At 41.6% G+C, this 24,359-nt stretch overlaps 1 protein-coding gene across 2 annotated transcripts in view; it reads left to right on the top strand.

The window, feature by feature from the left end:
• The window catches only part of PRKCA (protein kinase C alpha), a 142,682-nt gene extending 121,080 nt beyond the window's left edge, over nt 1-21,602 (top strand). For both annotated transcript variants that reach the window (XM_058817288.1, XM_058817287.1), the window contains 9 exons: nt 2,014-2,157; nt 3,450-3,623; nt 4,676-4,767; nt 6,209-6,271; nt 6,911-7,049; nt 12,965-13,045; nt 14,407-14,514; nt 16,928-17,068; nt 20,968-21,602. In XM_058817288.1, the coding sequence (XP_058673271.1) occupies nt 2,014-2,157; nt 3,450-3,623; nt 4,676-4,767; nt 6,209-6,271; nt 6,911-7,049; nt 12,965-13,045; nt 14,407-14,514; nt 16,928-17,068; nt 20,968-21,132 (1,107 nt within the window). In that variant the 3' untranslated portion in view covers nt 21,133-21,602. The remainder of the gene's footprint in view (nt 1-2,013; nt 2,158-3,449; nt 3,624-4,675; nt 4,768-6,208; nt 6,272-6,910; nt 7,050-12,964; nt 13,046-14,406; nt 14,515-16,927; nt 17,069-20,967) is intronic.
• Nucleotides 21,603-24,359: the final 2,757 nt, after the last annotated feature.

The raw sequence follows: 24,359 nt of genomic DNA, 5'->3' as shown, positions 1-24,359 counted from the left end.
GCGCTGCAGAGAGCACTCCCTGCCTGATGAGCAGGTTTGTAACGCCCCCCCCCCCCCAAAAAAAAAAAGGCTTTGGAACAAAATTTGATTTTTGTTTTGAATTACGCATTTTCAAACAAACTGCCAACACCCTGCCCAGTGGGTTTAAAGGTGTAAGAAATAAAGCTGGTGCTGCCCATCCAGGGCCTGATTTGGATCTCCATTCCTCAGTGAAAAGGAGGATATTGAAATTGCTCTGTGCATGAGAAAAGCAAGATCTTTATCTGAGATCCCATTTGTGGAACATCACAATGGCATGGCCAGCAAAGCTGCTCCCTTGAGCCACATCTTTATCTTGTACCAATAACGGATATTGGGATTTTGGGGGTTTTTTTCCCCCTTGTTTTGCTCATGGCTCAATCTTGTGTGGCCTCAAGAGGAGCTTTGTGCTGCCAGAGAGCTCCAGCACAGATTTGTCCCAGCAGCCAGCCCTGCCCTGGGAAGATCCCTTGGGATTTAAGCTGACATCCAGGACTGGCTCTCCCTAAATGTTTGCACAGCACCTGATCAGCATCTCCAATGCTGTTTTCATGCAAACAAATAATAACATTGCTGTGGAGGAAACTCCCCATTCTAAGCTGTATTGCAAGTTTTTTAATAAAGAGATCTAAACTTGCAAAATTCATATCCCTGTGGCTGGGCATAAGATTTTTCTGCACTTACAAAGTTGCAGGAAGAGTCATCCAAGCTGGATATGGTTTTCAAGTGACAGGAGGTTATTTTGTCATTACTGCAGGAGTAGATGGAGTCTGTGAATCAAGTGCCTCAATTTTAAGGTTTTTCACCCCTCTGAGGAAGGGAAAATTTGTAACTCCCAGTTTCCAGTACCAAAGGTGTAAGTCAGGCATGGGTTTTAAAGGGAGGTATTGTGTGACTTTGAATAAACCTCCATTCCTGTAATTTTCTTTATCTGTGAAAGAGGGATAATACACAAATATTGCCCTTTTGTGAAAACAGAGAGTAGTTACCCTGAATTGTCAAACATACATCACTGGCACAAAGTAAATTAACCATATTAGAGGTTATTAACCAGACCAACACACCAGACAGATGGGGACAGCACTTATATCCCAAGGAATTACTAAACCTTATTGGCTTTGCTTCTGCTGGTATATGGGATTCTTTTGAGAAATAAAAGGATATTATCTTGTAGCCTGCATTATCTTTTGGTGAGTCTTACTTTTTTCTCTTGCATTAACTCTGAGATTTGAAATGCAGCTTACTTGAGCCATGCCATGGTGTCCCATGTGAAATACTGAGACTTGCAGCCCCCTGTAAACCAGAGTGTCTGGTAGAGCCCTTGTCTGTAAAATTCCCCTTCCTCCCTTTTCCAGATCAACCCTTGATTGAAAATCAAAGTTGATTGTACTGCTGGTTTGAAAGTGGCCATGTTCATCTGCATTAATTCTCATGTGCTGTGGGATTTTTAATGCAGGTTCTTAGTGCATGTCAAAATTCTCTTAGCTCTTGCTATGCCATGATTTGAAGAATTCCATTTGAAAGGAGAATGTTTTGAGGAGGTTTTTTATATCCTAAAATACCCAATGTACATTACAACATGGTATTTTGGATAGCCTCTTTTTTCTAATTTTTTTTTTTTTTTTGGTCTTTCAGAACAAAAGCACCATTTAAGCTGCTTTTGGCCTGAAAGTAAATGATGATTTTTTAAATTTTGTTTCTGGGCATTGCTTTGGTTTTGCTCTTTTAACCAGATAAGTGTATCTGCTTTATCTGGTTATACGTGAACACAGTTTTCCACTTTAATTCCTTCAATAATGTCAAAAGTATTGCTGGAATGAGTCTGTGAAGGTGTGTCTGTGCATAGTTTGCTATGCAGCCTCTCACCTGGGAATGTCACCTCAGACCTGGCCATTTCCAGCTCTAACTTCCACCCAGAGATCCCTTCTGCCAGGAAATGGGCAGTTCTTCTCACTTTGCTGTTTTTGTGTGTGTATGTGTGTGTATGTTCTTCAGAAAGCCAAACTTGGGCCAGCTGGTAACAAAGTCATTACTTCAACAGAAGACAAGAGCTCAAGTGTGCCATCCAACAATCTGGACAGGGTGAAGCTGACAGATTTCAACTTCCTCATGGTGCTTGGAAAGGGGAGCTTTGGGAAGGTAGGAATTTAGAATTAATCCGTTCACATTCTTTTCTTTTTTTTCTTTTCCTTGAGGAAGAATAAATAAACAGCTCTCTAAGAAGCAAAATCCAGAGTCAAAAGTGCATTTTTGAGGAAGGAATTTTTGATGTCTTAACAGGAGTAGGGTTATTCCCTCTAAGGCTTAGCAGACTTTAGTTCTGATTGGCATATTGAAAAAATAAAAATACATTTTTAAAACTCAGACTGTTGGGCAAGATGGGAACTCATTGCTGACTTTCAGATCCTCACTTCTTGGCAATTTAAAGGAAATTAAGTCTGCTTTTCTACCCTTAATGCCTAGGTCACTCTGCCAGTCCTGGAAGTCACCAACATTGGTAAGGGTGAATATTGGAAAAAAACAGACATAGTGTGTATATGTATTAGAAATCCAATAGATGAGAGAACAGACTGCTATTTTCCTGCCTGTTTGAACAAAACTCAGGTGATAAAGTGCCCTTTGCTGAAGAAGTCTCCTGGGACTTAACATTTTATCAGCCCTTCATCAACGAGCCCACAGCCAGCCCGTGGGTTTGGGCACAGGCTGTCTGAACTGTGCAAGGATCGTGACTTTGGAGTTCTGATCAGATTTGTCTCTACAAATTAAAGGAAAAGCTGGCTTGCCATCTCTCTAAATCTTCAGGCATCTCAGTGACCTTCCCTCCCTGGCCTGGGGTATTGGTTTCTCTGGGTCTGCATTGAAGGCATTTGAGATGGTAGTTCATGTTCAGACTCAAGTGTTTATTATTTCTTATCAGTAAAACAGTCCCACAACCATGAGTTTGGCAGCTTTTCTTAGCAAGGCACAAAAAGGCCAACAATCTCTTGTTACAAGGTCTTTTTAAGACTAAACTCTCCAATTAAGAAAGGACACCTAGATAATCTTCCCTTTTTAATTCAATAACTGATCCTTGGAAGCCCCCAATGCAGACTTTCCTATCCAATTACAAAACATCACCCAAACCCAAGAAGAAGAAGGACAAAGAAGGTAAAGAAGAAACAACCTGTCTCCACCCTAAAACCTCCATCTTACTTCATATTTATTTCTATATTCTAAAATCCCAAACTCTCAGTTTTCCACCCACTTCTAACCAACTACACACCTATAATCCCAGTGCTATCAATCAGTTTTGGAGTCCTTCTCCACAGCCTCAGGTCAAATGCAGTGTTCTCTTGTGGGTCTGTGTCTTTAAGCACAGCAAGTTTAAAATTCTCAGTGTCCAGGACTCCAGCACTGGGGGATTTTCACTCTGCTCTTTCTCTGCCCTGCAGGTGATGCTGGCAGACAGGAAGGGCACAGAGGAGCTCTATGCAGTCAAAATCCTGAAGAAAGACGTGGTGATCCAGGATGATGATGTGGAGTGCACCATGGTGGAGAAACGAGTCCTGGCACTGCAAGATAAGCCCCCGTTCCTGACACAGCTCCACTCTTGTTTCCAGACAGTTGTACGTGAGCTCTTGTCTTTTTCTTGCCACCCTGATGTTTCCCAGGCTGCTGGTCATGGATTTTATCACTCCAGTAACATTTATTATCATCCAACCCATGTGTGGTAGCCTCTGCACATAGAAAATGGTGAAGAAATCCCACGTGTAATTACTCCTTGTGTCTTTAATATAAAAAATAATTTCAAAGATTTTCCTTTGTGCTGTTATTGGAGCAGGCCAGCATGACAATTCTTAAATGTGTCTGCTTTGCTGGGTCAGAGCCTCAAGCCCACATTCCCAAAGGTTCCCAAATACTTTTAAAGCTCTGAGGACAGTACTTGAAAAGTCTTAATGGCTGTTATTATACCTTGGGGTTATTAGTCATGAATCAGTGTTGGTGGATTTAATTCCGTTTTCTGTCACTTCTTGGTGACACTGAGAGGCTTTTTTTTTCTTTCCTTATAAATATGTGCAGTGGATATTTGCCCATCACATTGCAAAGCATCTCCCAGTGACACATGTGAGGTTGGATCTGATGGCCCAGAGTCACTGTGCCAGCCTCTTGGATGACATGGAATTATGGAATTACTGAGGCCGGGAAAGTCCTCTAAGATCACCAAATCCAACCATCAGCCCATATTCCCCAAGAATCCATGTCCTCAAGGGCCTCATCCACACCATCTTCCAAAGGAAAACTTCCTAGCAGCAATTAGAAACGGCCTCAAAGCAATTTGGAATTTTTTAACATCTTTGATTTTTTCTTCATTTATTTTTAGAGACAGATTTTTCAGACTGAGCTATATTTGTATAATTCTTGAAACTGTTGGAGACAAATAATCTGTAAAAGCATGGCACTAAAATTGGCAAAACTAGACAGATCTCATCAATCATTTACTCTTGAAGGTTGTACAAAACATTCCACTTCCATTTCCTGATCTATAATTTTTCCCCTAATAATCGTAAAAGCTTTTTAATAACATGCTAGTGACTTTTTTTTTTCCTTTTTGGCTGATCAATGAATATCTAATCCTGTCTCTAATGTATTTCTGTGCCTCTTTAATACTTTGTTCTAGGACCGGCTGTATTTTGTGATGGAGTATGTCAATGGTGGGGATCTCATGTATCACATCCAGCAAGTAGGAAAATTTAAGGAGCCACAAGCAGTGTGAGTGTTCATGTATTTAAAAAAATCTGAAATCTGAACTTTGTGTTAAAAATGGTGTTTGAACACATAGACCAAAGGTAACTGTGTATTTATTCAAAAATACAGCACAAACAAAGGCAGGAGAGGCTTATTGAAAAGTGACAAGAATTTAAGCAGGGCAGCAGGAAATTAAAGATGTTATGTCATATTCTGATGTTGTTTTTAAAAGCAGATTTTAAAAAAACAGTTGAGAAGAACACTTCAGTCTGAATTAGTGCTATAGAAAAAGGCAGTACAAATAGACTCAGCTCTGTGATATAAATTACAGTTTGTACAAGATAAATTCAATGTATAGCTTGTAAGAATTTCTGTGATATATTTGTGAGGAATTAATAAGGAATTAGGAATTGTTTATCTACATGATTCTTTTCAGGTAATTGTACATCTGGCACATGAGTAAGCCACTGAAAATGTTCTGTAGCATATTTAAGAGTGAATAGATCCATCAGTACTATTTTAGCCATCCTTATAATACCTCATCACCACTTGTTAGTGTTTCATAAATCATCTACTAATGAAACCTCAAAATCAAGGGTGACCAACTGCTTTAAGCATTCTGTTAAAATAATTTCTCATTTTAATTTAAGCCATCAGGGCTTGTTTAAACGAGAGCCCTTCTAAATAGAAGTGTTTCAGATGCAGACAAACATTTTAACAACTCATGGAATCAAACTGAGATGGTGTCAGATCATCCTTGACTCCAGCTAATGCAACTTGCCAACACTTGGCAAAATCTGTGGTGCTTCATGACAGCTTTTGCCTGTGCTGCATCTTCACACATGTTCACAAACACCTCTGATGGAGTGTTGCAGAGCTCAGTTGCTTCCTCTCCCTTGTGCTGAGCCTAAAAATTAATCTCATTTTTAAATAATCCTCTCGCTCGTAATTTGCACAGTTCCACGGCAACCAGCTTCAAGCAGCCACCAGTATTCCATACCTCTTAACTGCATTCAGCAATTATATTTTATATGGTAATCATTTTAATTAGCTTCGTGTAATTAATCCATTAACAGGCTGGATAAAGGAACACTATTTCTGCAAATTATTTCATGCCATGTGAATTGCAATGTACATTGAGCTGCATCCTGAATCCATCAATCTGTGATTAGAGATAAGGACCTTTGCAGCAGAGTTAGTGCAAAAAAAGCTGTGCTCCAGAGAGCAATTTTCCTTTTTTTTTTAGATTCTGCATTATTTTATCATCAAATACTTAAAATGTATCTGTTAAGGTCCAGCTGAAATGATTTGTCTTTCATGTCACCTGTATACATACAATATAAATCACATGGTTCATATGCTACTATATTGTCATCCTTTACCATGATTCATTTGCAATTCATTTTGCCAGAAGAAAATCATGAGGCAATAAGAAATCTGTTGATTTTTTTCTCCCCCCACACAGGTTCTATGCAGCTGAGATCTCTATTGGGTTATTCTTTCTCCATAACAGAGGGATTATTTATAGGTGAGTATGATCTGACATAAGTAATTTCTGAACTATTTTTAAAATCCGCAAATGATCAGCTTCTTTAACATCTCAGTGTATTTTTAAAACAGAAAGCCATCAGTGTAGAGCTCTTTTTGTTGTGTTGCTGCTGTTGAGGTGGAAACCCAAGCCTGTTTAATCTGACCTTTCTGACACCTGTGCTCTGCCCCACTCAAATAAAACTTCTTGGAAATGGAAAACTCTATGTTTTGTATTTCTGTGTGATGTTTAACAATATTACACATCCAAAAGCCTCAGGTGAGGGGTCAGACACAGCCACCTCTTCATTCATTGTCCAGCCCAGAGCAGCTGTGGCTGCCCCTGGATCCCTGGAATGTCCCAGGCCAGGCTGGACAGGGTTTGGAGCAGCCTGGGACAGTGGAAGTGTCCCTGCCATGGCAGGGGTGGCACTGGATGGTCTTTAAGGTCCATTCCAACCCATTCCAGGATTTTAAGGTTATTCTCAGATGTCTGCCCAGCTCCCTCCAGGCTGAGCCAGCCCCACGTGTGTGCACCCTGAACCTCCACCCCCAAAGAGCTGCAAATATTCCTTATTCAGAATAAGCTCACGCCAGATGATCCCAAACATTCACCTTCAATTACTGTGATTCTCCTCAGAGATCTGAAATTGGATAATGTGATGTTGGATTCAGAAGGACACATTAAGATTGCTGATTTTGGAATGTGCAAGGAGCACATGTTGGATGGAGTAACAACCAGGACCTTCTGTGGCACTCCAGACTACATTGCACCTGAGGTAAGCACTGACCCTTTCAAGAACCTTTTAGTTCCTTAAAGGAAATTGTATCCACATTTTATACCACTGGGTTTGGATGGCTCCAACTCCATGGATGGCACCATTTAACTTCTGCAGGTATATTGGGTATATTTGTGAATTAATGCAATGTAATCAGCAGGAGTAGTCATTATTTTAAGATAAACCTAGTTAATTGAAAAAAGAACTTTTTATGAAATAAGATTTTGCTCATTCTAGCAAAAAACTTTAAAAAAGAGCCTCACAATCTTAAAATTTAGCATCACAATCTTGTGATATTAAGATCACAATCTCTGATCTTAAATTTGTAGCCTGGAAATATTATTGTACTAAACTTTGCAGTTTGTGAAGTTATACAAACATGGGTGTTGCTGAGATCAGCAAATATTTCACTGGGAGCAAACAATGCTGCTTTAATCCAGTCCTCCATAGGTTCACCCAGCTGTCAGCACACATTTATTTAAAGGATTATATGGCATTTTCAGGAAATCACAGACCACTCACTGAGTTTTGGGAAGGGACTCATGAGGTTTTGAAGCTTTTTGCTGACCTCTCTGTAAAACCACTGTGGTCTCCTCCAGGCCATGTCCTGCACAGGTGCCACAAATTGCTGCTCCTCACCTCAGGAGAGCTCCTGTCATTGAAATCCTCTTCCAAAAGCTGAGAGATCCAGCCTTGAGTGGAGTTGCTGTAATAAATCCATAATTTGCCTTGAGTATTCCATGATTGGCCATACCTGTGCAGCTTTCAAGTCACTGGAAATGACATTGAGGCCTGAACCAACTGCAGTGGGTCTGAAATGAAAATATGATCATGAGAAACCCAGTTGTGCTTTAAGGCACTGGCATAAATATGAGCTTAGAGTTAAGTCTGGATATGATTTGTATTTCAGTAGTTGAGGTCTAAAGAATTGAAAACAAGCACATGTGGTGATTTGGATATAATTCAAATATATGAATATTAAAATCTGGTCTTTATGCATACTGAGCTTTCAGGAGTCTTGATTTGTTTGGCAGCAGATTTGATGCAAGAGGCTGGATCCTGGTCCAAGAGACTCAGTTGTTCGCTGGGTACTGAGCAAGAGGCAGCTCTGGCTGGAGCATTTCTGGCTGTAATTGAATGTTTGTTGGAATTGGGGAGATTTATACACAGACAAGTAAATTAGTGTCTAAGGTGAATTTTGTCATCTCTGAAATTGGAATGAAAAATAGTTTGTGTTTTTCCCAGTTGCTAATTCATGCTTTTCAGAGTGAAATATTGTGCATTCTACACCCTTGTTTTTTTCCCATTTGCTGTTGCTTGCAGCAGGATATCAGAACAACCAGAGTAGTATTTCATTTTCTTCTGTCAAAACATAAATGAAGCCAATATTACAAATTAAAGTGTCCTTTCTGTGGCAATTGTCTTGTGGCAGTTAATGCCAAAGAACATTTTGTCAATACCAGAATGCTCAGTGTGGCTCAATGCTGGAGCAAATTATTTTACTTTATTTGGAAATTTCATATAAGGAAATAAACCTTTTACCAAAACATCCAGTAAGTGAGAGGAAATTAGTCTGTTATCTTAAAAACAGATTTGCTTTTATTTTGTTTAATTGGCTGATTTTCTTTTGTCTCTGAAGACATTATTGTGACTGACAGTTTGCTAACTAGTTCTGTTATGAACTTCAAAGGAAGGTTCCTGTTTCACTTGCAGGGGTGTTTCAGCCCATGTTTTCAGGGCTAAAATTTAGAAATTTCTAACAGATTTTAATGAGAATTCATTTGCACTGTCACATCCCTGCTGGGTGGAGATAAAGGAGCTAAACCTAAATAAACTCTTGAAGGTATCTGGAGTAGAATCCTGTGAGTGGGCTGCACTCCAGCCTGGAGAATGAGCTCTTTTCAGCAGCACTTGGGGAAGAATGTGGTGACTCCTGTGGGGCCTGAGGGAGCCCACGCTGCCCCTGCAGGACCTGCCCACAGAGGGATCAGAGAGCACACAGCTGCAAGGACCCTGCAGGGCCAGCTCAGCTGGTGTCCCCTGTCCCAGCTCTGCAGGGGAAAGCAGTGCTGCCTTCAGCAAAGTGAACCCTCCAATTTGGAGTGCTGCAAAATAATGTTTTCCCTTTCCTCTGAGTGGGAAAGTTGCCACTTGCTGTTACCTGGGTGTATAATGGGCTGGAATTATTGTTAATTTTCTTGTGCTGTGCAATTTGAGAAGTGTGCAGAGGTTAAGCTGGTGGGATCCCAGGTCTGACAGCTCCTCTCAGGCAGAAAGTGGTTATCTTGTACAGAGTATTTCCTGATGTGCTGAACTTAAATATTTATGGTCAGAGTGGTGAAATAGCTGTGAAATCAATTAGTACTTTGTGTTTCCTTGACCAGTCAAGAGAGACAGGAGGAGATGGATGTCAGGAGGATTAGGGGGAAGGGATTCTGCCAGCACAGAACCCCACCATCAGCATCCCTGCAGCAGCCACAGTGCTGATTCTGAATTTCAGAGGAATTCAAATTAGAAACTCCATTTCCCTTCTCTTCCATCTCACAGCCTCAGAACCTTCAGTTCCAGCCTCGAATTTGCCAGGATTGTGGGAGGCAAATAGGTATTACAAAGGTTTGGAAAGTGCATTTGACTGTTTCTTGTGATAGTAATATTTATTTCTTTTAATAACTGAGTTTTAACTTTTCCAGCAGACATCATATATGCTCACAAAAGATTTCCTCTTGCCTCTGGGATATAATCTTTTCATCCCAACTGGCTACTAGCTGCAATGATCTAAACATTCCTACAAATTGCTGATATTAATCTCTGTGTCCTGCTCTTAACTGTGCCTTCCTTGGAGGCAAAATAGAGGAAAAAAAGAAAAAAGGCAACTCCTTCTGCCAATTTGGCTTGATGAGAAAAATTCCTGAGCTCTTTCTGAGTGCTCAAATGCACAGAATCTGGAAAGGCAGAAGCTCTTAATGCATGGCAATAGATGGGTAAAATGGGACATTTGAAATGCAAAAAGACATGAAAAAGACAATAATTTAAATTAATGATGGAGAAGGAGGGGAAGAGAATGATCCCATCAACTTTCCAATGCTGCCTGGCCAGTGAAAATCAGAAATCATAGGTTGAGGAGGGTGCAGTTCTTCATTTCTTGGGACAGGAGCTCCCTCACTGCTCCGGGTCTGCTCTGCACACTGTGCTGAGACAGGACAGGCTCACACACCCCAGCTGCTCTGAGACACCAGAATGTGTCCTGGCAGGTAGGACAGAATGACTTTGGCACTGCTGCAAGGCAGGCAGGGCTGGCTCTGAGTGCAGGGCTGGGAGGGGGCACTCGATGAATTCTGGGTGATGAGGAGGGAGCTGCTGAAAACACAACGTTCAGAACTTGCTGACTTCGTACCAATGCATGCTTTACTGTGCATTGAGGGCTCATCTGCTTCCTCCCACGTGGAATTCCTCCCTGGAGGTGAGCATTCTTCCCTCTGGCTTGCACTTCCCAGTTGGTGCTGGGAGCAGCTCCGAGTCCAAGGAGTTCATCCGTGGGTTCCACACAGGACATGGCAAAGGGCTGGCCTGGCTTTCCCTGAGCCACAGCCTCCCCAGGACCCAGCTGCTGATTCAAACTGGAGATATTTAAATGGGATTAAAGGGAGAAAACTCCCCATGTGCAGCAGCAGTGACAGCAGCACCTTTCCTGCATGGAGAGAATTCAGTGGAAAAGGTGTTGCCATTGCCTTTGCAGTGGGACTCTTGGTGGCTGTATTTGTATTTATGTCCCAATTCCCACTCTTCCATCCAGGCCTGGGAGCTGTGTGCCAGCTCAGAGGGGCACTGCTCTGCTCAAACAGCAGAAAAACTGGAGTCATTCTGACCATCCATTGGAGCTTTTTCCATGTTAATTCTGCCTCTCCTGATTCTGTTTGGTATTCTCTCCCAAAGGCAGGTTTCATAGGGGAGGTTGCAGTTCCTGATGGGAATGTTGTTTAGAGAAGAACCCACTCTTGATTCATCCCTTGCTGGATAAAAATCAGCATTGTTGAGTGCTCTGGTACAGCTTTCACTGCAGGACATTGCATTGCAGCATTTAAGTGATTTCCTCCTCTCAGCAATCCCATCAAACTCCTTCACAGCAGGGACAGCAGTGAGCTGTGGGCTCCTGGACAGACCTGGCTGCCAGGTACAGAACCTTGGCAGGGTGGCAGCATTCTGTTTCTCACTGCTGTGGATCCATTTTTGCTCATTTGCTAATTGGAAGAAGCTGTTCCTCCCAAAACCACATACCTGGACTGCACTTGTTGTACAAAACGTTCTGCCCTTGCGAAACAATGACCTGAAAAATATCCCCTTTTTATATAAAATACTCTGTTCCATAAGACAGGAAGACATTGTCAGAGAAGGACTGAGGATGAAATGTTTTGTCATTTTCTGTGTGTAAAGGCCAGTATTTTTCCTGGATGAAACTTTGAAAGTGTTTGGTGTTTCAAAAGGCAATATTGATTTAATAAATCAAAAGGCAGGAACTTACTGGTGATGGAAATGAAGGGAGAGTAACCAAGTATGTCACTATAAGATGAAATGAATGTCCCAAATATATTTTTTAAGCCCATATTACTGCTAAGAGACAACTAATATGGACTGCCTTTATGCAGGGTCTTCCAGATGAGAATCTTGTTATTATCTCTGCTTGTCTAATACATTCCAAAGCACAATTGATTTTGAAATCCTTGGGTTAGAAACATTGCAGTAATTTCTAAATTATGTGCTGCTGTATCTCAGGCAAGGACATACATCCACACAGAGACCATAATTTTCTTTAGTAGCCAGGCAGTCCTGCTTTATTGCACTGGTGACTCACAATTTTCCTGAGCAACTACAGAACTTGGCAGTTCAGCTTCTCTTTCAGACTACTAAAAAATTTAGGATGTGTGATGTGTACTTGACTGGGCAATTTATTTCACAAAGAGTAAAAACACGAGCAAACAGGAGAATGAAATGCAAACCCCTCTGGAGCTGTGACTGCCTCAGCTCCCTGCTCATTCCAGAGTAGAAGAGAGGTTGGAGTCTGAGGCTCTGATGCTGCTTCAGTGGGGATGGGCAGGGACTGGGCTCTCCTCCATCCCTTCCCAATTCACAGAATCCCTTCACAGTTGTTTGGAAAGATCTGAGGAGCACCTGCACCTCCAAACTCCTCCACACCATCACCAAACGCAGCTCTTAAAACAATGGCCTCTCACTCTGAAGAGGCCCTGGTTAAAGAGGTCATGCAGGGGTGACCTGGGTGCTGCTGGCACCTGCAGCCTTTCCCTGTGTCACAACTCCATTTGTACTGCTCTGTGAGTCACATGTGAACCCAGAGCATGGAAAATACTTGACATTTCCATTGGTCTGAACAGCAGAACCCCCTTTCTTTTTGGTGTAGTTAGTATTTTGTCCTGAGTATCACACTCATGCAGCTTGGGAAAACAACTGAGGTTTTTCGAGTTTTGCTCTTTTCCTAAGTTTTGATTCCTTTTCCAGCAGAACAAAAATATACATATTGAAAAGAAAGGTTTAATTATTGATAGTCCATAAGTTAAGTGAGCCTCATGATTTCAGACTTTGTCACAAACAGTCGGGATAATGGTTTCCTACATTGTGCTGCTGTACTTCCTCCTTTGGCCTCAAATGCACATCCCAGGAAGTCTCTGAGCTGTATTTTCCAAGATATCAGGGTACCCAAGGGCGTGGGTGGGTTTAGCCTAACGCTTGCAAAACAATCCAACTCCCACTGAAACCCGTGACGAGCTGGAGTGAGGATTACAGGATTGTCTTTCTGGCCTTTTGCAAGGAAATCTGTCCTTCTCTGCATGTCACACATGTACCTAATGCTGGGGTGAGTTAACACAGGGGTTTTTCCTCTGCTTTTTTTTGTGATTATGCAGATTATTGCTTACCAGCCGTATGGGAAGTCTGTGGATTGGTGGGCATATGGTGTGCTGCTCTATGAGATGTTGGCTGGCCAGGTAAGATTCCCCCTCTGTGCTCTGTGACCTCCTCCTGCCCTCCAAGGCTGCTCTGTTTCAAGGCTCCCTAAAGGTTTAGACCATTACAGGACGGGATTGAAGCCTTTCATTCTGCTGTTATCTCCTTGTACTCTTGACTGACTCAACTGAGAATGTATTTAGGCTTTAAGCTCTTTATGTTGCACCCACATAATCAAGCTCTGCCTTTGAATACAGCTCCTTTGTACTGCAATAATGTTATAAATAGCCATCTTCAGGATTGAAAGGGAGACACTTGAGCAGGAAAATGCATGTCAAGTGGAAGAAATACCATTTAGGAGTTTGAAACCACAGGGAAGCATAATAAGAGTGTGTGTAAGCTCTGCATTGCAGTTAAGTCCCAAGAATACAGTTTTTGTACTGTGTGTCCTGGGGGTAAAATATGGGTCTGAGCACTTGGAAATGTGCTCAGTTACAGGCCCCTCGTTCTGCACAGTTAATGAGAGGCTGCTCTGAGTCACTGGGGTGGGGAAGCAGCACTGTGCTGCAAGAAATGGCAGAAGAGCACCAGCCTGAAGGAGTTCTCTTAGTCTTGAGTTGAAAAAGATTCCTGCAATTGGCTTTCAGGGAGTGCTAGGTAAAGGCAGGCATTTCCCAAGCTTACAACATGCATCTGTAACAAATGCCTTAAAGAGTTTCTCTGCAAAATTCCAGTGGACATTTAAAAGTTTCAGTGTGTAGCAACTGCAGCTGTTAACATTTGCAGGCTGAATTGCAAATATTGGCCATTGAATGCGTTGTGGCAAAGGAGATTTACCATTAGTGGGCTTGCACAGGGCCCATATCCTGGGGATTTATCCATGGGCACTTTCCCACCCCTGTATTTTAAAGTATAGTGCAGCCCTTTCTTGTGATAGTCTCAGCAGCAGAATCCACAGCCAGAACATAAAACAAACTGGAGTCCAACTGGAATTAAGTGGGGAATGGATATACCTTAGCACAAGGTAATTGAAAGTTATTCTCCAAACTTCACCCTTTGAAGTATTTTGCCTGTCTGGTGCACAGTAGCTTTAAAAACTGATTAAAGCTGATCACAAAGATAATCCTGCACACATTTCATTAACCTGGCTGCTATTCTGGGGACAGAAATGAACATTTCTCCTTGATTTTAATCTGAGACTGTCAAACACTAAGCTTCTGGGTCAGCAGATATCCCGGCTGCAGATTGCTGTGGGTTTGGGGGTGTTCCTGGACCAGGAGCACTGCTGTATATGGATGGTTTTGGGCATGGTGTTGTCATGCCATTCCATAAAAAGTGGAGAATTTAAAAGCACAAAAAGGAAAACTCAGTGCATTACTCACTTGTGATTTATTTTCAACAGCCTCCATTTGATGGGGAAGATGAAGATGAACTATTCCAGTCCATAATGGAGCATAATGTTTCCTACCCAAAATCACTGTCCAAAGAAGCAGTCTCCATCTGCAAGGGGGTGAGTTAAAATGTTATTTATCATTCAGTTCCTTTTGGCAGTCCTTGTGAGTCACTGGGTTTGCCTGGCTCTGACACAGCACTGTAGTATTTTAAAGTGCAACCTCTGTCAGGCAGTGCTGAGCTGTGTTGTCACTTGGTGTCACTGCTAAGTGCTGGGCTCTTCCCACTGTGCCTGTTTGTTTTATGGAAAGAACAAATGTCAGAATCAGTGGCTGCCAAATGCAGAGCAGAATTTATAAACAGGACCATGGTGTGAAGAGTCTCCCCCTGCTTTGCCTCTCGACCCACGGCAGCACAGCCCCAGTTCTGCAGGGTGAGATTTCTCAGCTTGGCTGAGATGCTCCAGCCAGTCCTCAGCCCAGAGTGCCTAATGACAGGATCAGAGCTCAGGAGGTGAGGAGGATCATCTGTAAATGTAGGTGAAGATGAGCTTATGTGAAAATCTTCAGCATAAATGCAATGAAACCACAGAGAAATTCTGACCCAGTGGTACATGTGTGGCCTAAAATTGCTCTTAGATACTAAATTAATTTTTTTATTTTTTTTTTTACTTTTGAGGAAAAGAATAGATTTGGCTTCAGGGGATTAGCTTAGGAAAAAAGAATTCATTTGACTTCCCTTTGATTCCATGTGATTCTCCAGAGCACTATCAGTCTGCAGCTTTTCCAATCCACCGCCTGTAATGGGTTATTTGATGTCTGACTTACACTGATAAAACACCACTGCACTTAGTTAATTTGGTATTTACATTCTTCCTATCCTTTTCAACCATTTATGAAGTATTATACATGGGCAGGATATTAGTCCATTAAAGAAAATCATCAAGGAAAAGGTGCTTGGAACAAGAAGGTAAAATGAAAGACCATGCTAATTTTGGAGCTTATCCCAGTGTAGATGTGCTGGCCAACAAAAAATAAACATGATGTATTTTTGTAAAGTACATTCAGATTGCTGCCTTGTCGTGACAATCACATATTCAAACAGCACAGCCTGAACCTGATGAAATTGCCCAGTTTTCAGCTCCCCTGTTTGCTGCTTCTGTGTGCTCATGTCAGGGGAGGGCAGAAAACTAAAATTACCCTGCACCTTGAGATTTTGAGCAAGTCTCTGATACTGACATGTTTTTCATCTGCTAAACTGACAAATTGATCTCAGGTTTCAGTGGAAGTTTTTTCCTGAGCTAAGAAGTCAATATGAGAAAGTTTCTGACCCTTGCAGTCAGTGGTGGCTCAGCAATCCCAGGACTGGGCACCACTGGGCAAGACAAACGTGCCCACTCTGCTCTTGGAATTGATTTGTCTGCTTGACTTCCATTCCACTGATTGAGAGTTTGTTGGTTTTGGTAAATGCAGCAACTTTGGAAAGAATTAAAACTACTGGAATCAATACTCTCATTTTCTTTTATCACCTACTGTTAAAGCAAGGGTTTGGAAAATGTAACAAAAATGGGAATGTTGCTGTTAATCTTGAAGAAGGCTGTGATTCCTGCCCAGTGCACAGCTGCTTCCCAAACCTGCTTAGAGTCACTTTTATTTTAGGTTCAAAATTGGAATCAGATCAACTCAACATTTGGAAGGAGACTAAAGTGGTACTGAGGTTTTCAGAAGATCTGTTGAGGTATCACTCCCAGCAGTACATTAATCATATCTAATTTGTAAAAGAGCTTTCAAAAGTCCCCACGAAACTTGAAGTGAGAGTTTAAGGCTACATTGCACAATTCCCAATGTACACAATTGGAAAATGCTGAGGAACTTGTTAATTAGGGAGCACATTCTAATTTCTAAGCACACCAGGCTGGTGGATTTGGGGCTGGTTTGTTTCCCCAAGTCTGTTTAATCTCTGTAACTGGGTATGGTATTGACCAGGATGTCATTAAGAATGCAAGGGAGGAAACACAGATTAGATGTTGTCAGCTGGGTGCCAAAGAATTGAAGGCTCTGTAATGAGATGTCTTGAACAAGCCCAGAAAAATGAAATGGGAGTGTGGGGGGGTTGGACTTCATGGAGCTTTAGTGCATTGGAATTTATGATGTTTAATTGATTGTCGAGATAGAGCTGGAGCTGTTCTGGAGGTCTGCAAGACTGAGCTGAGAGACTGGAGGTGAAATTCAGGAGTGAGTTGTGAGGCAGCAGGGATGGCAGCGTGTCCTGGGCATCACCTGCACCTCCAGCAGCAACCTCTGCCCAGTGGGAAAATCTCCCCCAATGCAGCCCCTAATTTTGCTGCTGATTTGCTGGCTCCAGTAATGAAACAAGAAAATTCTTCCAAAAATTCATTTTAGCTTTTCAAAACAATTTTATGAGCAGTGTGTATCTTCAGGAGGAGGAGCAAGAGCGTTGCAGGCAGGGCAAAGTCCTCTCACTTTCTTTCCAGCATTAAACTGAATAGTTTGGTGTTTTCTTCCCAACAGCTGATGACTAAACATCCTGCAAAACGCCTTGGCTGTGGCCTGGAAGGTGAAAGAGACATCAGGGAACATGCTTTCTTCAGGAGAATTGACTGGGAGAAATTGGAGAACAGAGAGATTCAGCCACCTTTCAAACCTAAAGTGGTGAGTGAGATGCCAGAGGTCCAGATGCCTCACTGGCCCATCTGGGTCACCAAAACTGATACCTTAAGGAGCTGGAACAGAGGCCAGATGGAGTTTAGGGGACTAAAGAGGATATTTACTGAAGAGCCTTCAAAGGCCACACCCTGTGGCAGTACCAGAGCCACAGTCATGGCTCTGCCTGGATGGCTCCAAAATGGTAACAGAAGAGAGCTTGGTCATGAGATCTCACATTTTAATATTTTGGTCTATTTGTATATTGGAGCTAATTGTCCAATTCCAGTTTTAGCCCATCCAGTCCCACCCTGCTTGTTTTTCTCTCTCCAGCCCACGGGGTTTGTGCTCCTGGGCTGAGATTTGGATCATTTGTCCTTGGTGCCCAGCTGGAGCAGGAATTGTTTTGTCTCCCTGCTCTGTGCCCAGAGCTCAGCATGCCCTGATGTGAGCCCAGCCCCACACACTAAAGCAGCACAGAACCTGAAAAACAGAAAAACTCAAACCTGAGGCATCGTTTATAGAAAAGCTGAACCTGAGGCCTCATTTCCCTCCCTGGCTGTGGCTGCAGCCCTGCTCCCCGTGGGTGGGATTGCAGCTGCAGATCTGGGGCATGGCTGAAATGAGGCCATTTGATGAGGGCAGAGCTGTCTGTGAGCCTGGTTGTGCTTGGGTGGAACCTGGGGAACTTTGTGCCTTACAAAAAAGCCTCACAGTGGTTTGAGCCCTGCCTGGATGGTCACACACGGCGTGAGGAGTGAACACAGGGAAAATTGGCACATCCTCCTCAGCTGCTTGAGACTGGTCATAAATGAGGTTAACAACTGTCTCCTCTGAGCAGCATCTAAGTCAGGATCTGACTGAGGGGTTTGGATTAGAGGGGTGAATTTCTCCATGGTTGTCTGCCCAGCACAGGGGGTTTTATTCCCCATCCTACAGCACTGTCTGCTCAGTTTGCAGGATTAATCCCTGGTTTATTTTCCATGTTCATTACTGGTTTGCACACATGTAACTATAGGAACATTTTAGAAATCCTGGCTAGTGGAAAGGTGTCCTTATCCTGAGAGCTGTTTGCATAATAGAATTGGAAGAGCTTTGCTTGTTGAGCCAGAATTTCTTTCAGCATGTACTGTGCTTCATTGACAGGCAAAGAGAAGAGTTTGCACACAAGAACACAAGCTTTAAGAAACTGCTGTAAATTGTTATGTCCTAACATTGAACCTTTCTTCTCTAACCCTTTTATTTTTCAGCTGAGAATCCTGGCTGGCTTTAGGACTTCAGGTGTAGCATGACTGCTTTACACTGATTTATTTGCCAATACAGACATACCGGTGTCTGTCACAAACTAATGAACAGAGGGATGCCAGTACCTGAATTATTCTTCACTCTTTTTCATACAAATGACTTTTTTGCCTGAGCAGGAGGAGAGTTGAAGCTGAGAAGGGTGTATATTGCTAAAGAAAATACCTTTATGCTCTGGTGTGGATTTTGCAGGCAGGGAAGGGTGTAAATAAGTGAAGAACTTGTGTGGTGCTGCCAGCCAACCCTTCCCCAGAGCTGGCTATGCAAAGAGGAACTCTTAGATCTTATTTTGTTTGAGATTTTTATTACATGCTTCTCAAGGCAAATTTAAAGCTGATCATAAAGCAGATGTACCTTCACATGTGTAATTTTTATTAGCTCAGGAGTGCTTAGACTCTCCTTGAAGTTAAAAGTAACACCAGCCTGAAGGTGCTAAAAGCTTCAAGTGTGGTTTGGTTCCATCAGAGCCTCCTGGCAGGTCCTGGCTCCTCCTCAGAGCAGCCTTGCTCTGTCTCCCTGGTTATCATGACCTGGTTTGTTTGCACAGGCTGCTATTAAAACACACCGAGGCGGATTCACACCGAGCCCGACTCTCCTGGACAAAAATAACTTAAAATCCAAGTCCAGTATTTGCATACCCTGTGCACAACTCATTCTGATTCTATTTGTATCAGTATCATACACTTATAGAATCATTTGGGTTGGAAAAGACCTTTAAAATCATCATTAACCCAGAACTGCCAAGCCCACCAGTAACCCATGTCCCTAAACACATCTACACAAGTTTTAAATCCCTCCAGGCATGGATATTGATTTTAGAAAGCAAAAAACACACAACCCTTAATCTGTTTGAAGATATGGATGCATTTACAGGCTTTGTTTGGGGTGATATTTTTTGGGAAACCTTTGTAGGTACATCTTCTCTAGGAAGTGCTTTCCTGCAGGAATAATCCTGCTGCTTCCACTGTCCTCACTCAAACACAGAGCTGCAGATTTTGGGTCAGCAGTTGGGTGCTGTAAATAACATGTTCCCTTCCAGATTGACATTTCACAGGTTATAGGCATAGACTGATTATTTGGCAAGGACATTTTACTCCTATTTCCAAGTTTAGGTGTTTGAGAAGCCCTGTAATTTCAGTTGTACTTTAATAATGCTTTAAGGTTCAGTGCTGCTCTTTAATGTGAAGACAAACAAATCATTGAAGATACAAATTTATTTATAAGTTACTCTGTTTGCGCCTAAAATATACCCATATTTCATGGATATATTATATTTATATATATTTATGTATATATATATATAGAGAGAGAGGGGCTAAATAGATATATATATTTTATATATTTATTTTTTTATATTTATATCTTTATATATATTATATGTAAATATATATATTTAGCCCCTACTAGCCTAAGCAATGTGAGAGACCCAGTGGTCTCAGGAACTTTGGGTTCAATGTCCAGCTTGTTTGAGTACTTTCCATTTGCTGAAAAAAAGAGGAAAAAATTTCCAAAAAGAAAGAAAATAGCATAATTTTTATTGCAGGATGATGCTTACCTGTATATCGTTTTTAGAAAAATTTCCTTTATAGCAATAAAAAAATCTCCTATTTTGGCTGCTCTGAGCTGGTTGTTGTGCCTCTAAATTTACAGTAGTTTTGAGATGAGCAATTTACCTGTTTCCTCCTCACCTCTCCACAATATTCAATGCCTCATTTTCCTCAAATATTCTTTTTTTTTCTTGCACATAAGCTAATTTTATAGTACCACCTTTCTATTTTTTAGCAGGTTTCTGATCACACTCCCCTGCTTATCAAGTCTTTTCTGCATTCCTCCAAACTCTTCTTTCTACAAACCTGGTTTCTTTTGTTCTGAAGGAGTTGTGCTCAGGCTGTAGCTGCATTTAACCCCCTTCTTGGCTGGACTTGGCCCCAAAATGGGTCTCTTAAGAAAATTAAAGAGAAAACCTGTGATAGCAAGTTTTGGAACAAGAACCTGTCCAGGATGTGCTCCTGCTCTGCCCAGGACTGAGACCCTGCTGTAATTTATGAATTTATAGGAGTTCGGTGAATTTATAGGAATCTATGAATTTCTCAATTTATAAATAAAAATAAATAAATTTATGAATATATAGGAATTCAGGAATTTAATGCCTGTTCAGTGAAGACTCAAAGCACATAAATGAATTGCATTAAGCTTTTTGCAGATCACAAAGGAAATAGAGACTAACAGGGAAAATTTAATTTTGCACGATAAGGCATTTAAAAAGAGTGAAACAACTTGACAAAGAAAGTATCTCTTGCCAACATATGTTTATCAAAATATTTCCTTTTTCCTTTTGTATCCCAAGCAATGCTGAATATTTAAAAGCCTCTTTATCTCGTCACCTCATGCTGATGGATGAAAACCTTTCTGACTGCTTTTTATCAGGATTCAGCTATTAAAACTTCACTGTTTGTCTGGGATTTTTTTTTTTGTCAAAATATCTGAAAAGAAAATTTTCCCTCAACTACTCGTAAGAGACATGCCTTGCATGTATCCTGACAACTTCACTGTTGTATTGCTGGCTTTTTTCAGCCTTTTTTTTCTGCTTTTCTCTCTCCTTGCAGTGCGGCAAAGGGGCCGAAAACTTCGATAAGTTCTTCACGCGAGGACAGCCGGTGTTGACGCCCCCAGATCAGCTGGTCATTGCCAACATAGACCAAACGGATTTTGAAGGGTTCTCTTTTGTCAACCCCCAGTTTGTGCACCCCCCTGTGGAAAATGTAGCATGAAACAGCAGAACAAATCCCGCCGTGGGGAGCAGGTGTGGCCCTACAATTTTTAGGCTCTCTCCTCGTTGATTCCATTTGGGCCTGGAAATTGTGGGGTTAGAGGGTGTAGGATGAGGGAAGGGCCACTTAGTCAGGATTTGGGCTTTGCAGCAGCAGTGTTGTCTTAACAGGAGGTAATTTAGTGTACGGTGCCCACTTTTTCTTCTAGAAGACTTGTTAAACTTACCCATGTTTTGGTACGTTCTCTATTTTGTAACTTCCCCCCGTCCTTTTGCTCCCTTTTCCACTCCCTTGTGTTGGAAAAGCATCTGACACGTGCTCTGAATGAGAAGCCACCTCGAGTATTTATTTATTCCTTGGGGGTGGATGCTGGGAGGTGGGAGCTCCTCCCCGGAGACCTCAGGGGCAGCACCAGAGACTGGGAGGGGAGAGGCATTGCAAAAACAGCACTGAAAGGGTTTGAAAAATATGGCAGGGGAAAAAAAATAGTTGGGAATGGGTGGGAGGGGGGTATGAAATCGAATTAGACCCCGAGGCTTGGTGAATTGATCTGTAAAATCCCAAATAAAAGCACTGGGGTGGTGGCCACATCTCTAGGATTTGTGCTAGGAGTAGCATGTGATAAACTCAAGGGTGAAATTTTGTCTTTAATAATAATAATAATAATGATAATAGTAATAATTTTAATAATACTTTTGTGAATTTTTAATCTCCATGAGATTATTCTGTGATCCAGGGTGCCATTGTCTGTTCAGTTGGTTTCATTTACACCACTCCTCAAGTTTACTGTTAACTGGTTCTAATACCAATATTTTACTATGAAATTTATTAACCTGGAATGTAAAACAAAACTGTAATTCCTTATATCTTATTTACATGTGTTTATTTATAGTCTGCAGTGTAGGACAGTAAATTGAAAAAAGCGTTATGTATACTAAATAAACAAAAAATGCAGCCCCAAGTGACTTCCTGACTTCTCCAGAATAACTCATGAAATTCAAGTGAGATTTAGTCTTAAATAATCAGTTTTAATTCAGAAAACTTTGGGCTGTAGAATAATTGAGCCTGAAAAAAGCAGCACCTAAAACTGGTTTTATTGATAGAATGGAATTTAATACATTTTACATATGCTTCATGCAATGAATTTTGCATGTTTAGTAATAACTCTTAATAATAAGGGTTAATAATAAGCAGATCTATATTATTGACATAATCGTATCAAGCATAAGGAGTATTATAAAAATTTTATAAAACAACTTGTGCTTTATTTGTGAAAGTTCTTGTTCTGAATGACACCATTTAGATTTAGCTAAATGTTTTCTTGCTATTGTTTTGATTTTTACTTTAGGTTTTGAATATTGTTACTGGCTTAGGGTATAATCTCTTTTTTTTAAAGTAGATATACTTTTAAATAATAATTGCTACCTGCAGGTTTTATACGAGGTTCAATTAGGCTTTCATTTCACATCTGCTTATTACTTGCAGAGAAGGAAATAGACTTTATTTGCAATGATGAACACTGTAATTAATGCAATCTTCTCCTCTCCTATCACTTAGATAAAAAATTTTGATATTTCCTCTTACTACTTACCAGAAGATATTAACTCAAATATCAGTAAATAATGTTTTGTGCATATTTTGGTTTTGTTACAGCATGTAAAATAGTAGTTGGTGCATTTCCCTTTTTTTTCCTCTCCTGCCTTGATCCCATTAGCAGCCACAGGCACTTTTTGTCTGTCAGATGTGCATGATGATGCCAGAAGCATGATGTCTCTGTTGCTGCATGCAGACTGATTACAATTTTTCCAGCATGTAAACATACTCAAAAAAAGTAAGATATTTGCCATAAAATACTTCAATTTATACTAGAATATGTAACGGGGTGGGGTGGGAGGGGAACCTACTTTCTAACCATCTTTTATGACAATAAAACATGGAACCTGTGCCAAAGATTCTGTCAGAAAGATGCAATCCTGCCAGGGGGGAGCCAGAGGGGTGGGTTGGCCCTGGGGGAGCCGGGCAGGTGTTGAGGGAGATGGGGTTGGGTGTGAAGGGTGACAGTGTGGAGCTTCTGCACCTGCAGGCCCCTTGGGAATGTGGCTTTGGGGGAGGATGTGAAATTCTTTGGGGCCAGGATGTGCAATTTCCACACCCCAAAGTCCAGTTGTTGCCCTGTCTCAGTCCTTTGGTACCCCCAGCTCCCACCAGGAGCATCCTGGGGTGATCAACCCCTGACATTCCAGGTGTGGCTCACCAGGGGCATTGGCCAGCTGACAGGAGCTCAGATCATTGCCTGAACAAACAGGAACTCCAAACTTTCACACATTTTAGGAGTAAAATTTTTAAACTGTTCTGTGTCAAATATGTTGAAATCCAAGACTGGGAGTTCATTTTCTCCTTTGTGTATTATGTACTTCAAAAATGATGGTATTCACCATAAAGCATGTGGCCCAATGCAGCATTCATGACTTCTTTTCTTTTTTTTATTTTTTCTTCCTGAATATTATTAGCCTGGCGATGTGTAGAAAACAATAGGTTGAATTAAGATAACAGATTACTGAGTCTCAGATTTTAATAAAGAAGGGGCTCTCAGCTATGCCAGTCTGCCAAGAGGTGCCATTGTGCTTGTTTTTAAAATGTGAAGTGAAAAAGACACTTTGGAAAAAACAGAAATGCAGGGAGAAAAATACCGGCATACAGGTTTGGGGAGTAAACAAAGCAGAACAGGGGCAGAACTGAACCAAGCCAGAAGCCAGGCAGGAACTCCCTTGGGCAGATGTTACCACAGTTGTGTTTTCCTGATGAAATCTGAATTTTCCAAGGAGGTCCCATTGCTTGAAATCTGAATTTTCCAAGGAAGTCCCATTGCTTGAAATCTGAATTTTCCAAGAAAGTCCCATCTACCCATCTGCCTTGGGTAGGTGTTGCCACAGTTCTGTTTTCCTGATGAAATCTGAATTTTCCAAGGAAGTCCCATTGCTGGCACAGCTGTGACAGTCGGGGCTGTTCACAGCAGGACAAAGCATCACAGGGCTGGTTTAACATTGGGACAGGGCTGGTTTAACACTGGGACAGGGCTGCTTTAACACTGGGACAGGGCTGCTCATTTTCTGCCTACTTCTATACCCAGTTTCTCCAGCCCTTGTTTATCTCCCAGTTTTTCTGGCGTAGAAGCAGAAATTCCTCTTTAGCATCATTACTTCGGGTCCCCGGGCTTGTGACAGACT

Source organism: Ammospiza caudacuta, chromosome 19, assembly GCF_027887145.1.
Source record: "Ammospiza caudacuta isolate bAmmCau1 chromosome 19, bAmmCau1.pri, whole genome shotgun sequence".
Lineage (NCBI taxonomy): Eukaryota > Metazoa > Chordata > Aves > Passeriformes > Passerellidae > Ammospiza > Ammospiza caudacuta.
Note: the sequence above shows the minus strand (reverse complement) of the source record. Positions and strands in the feature narration are given on the sequence as shown.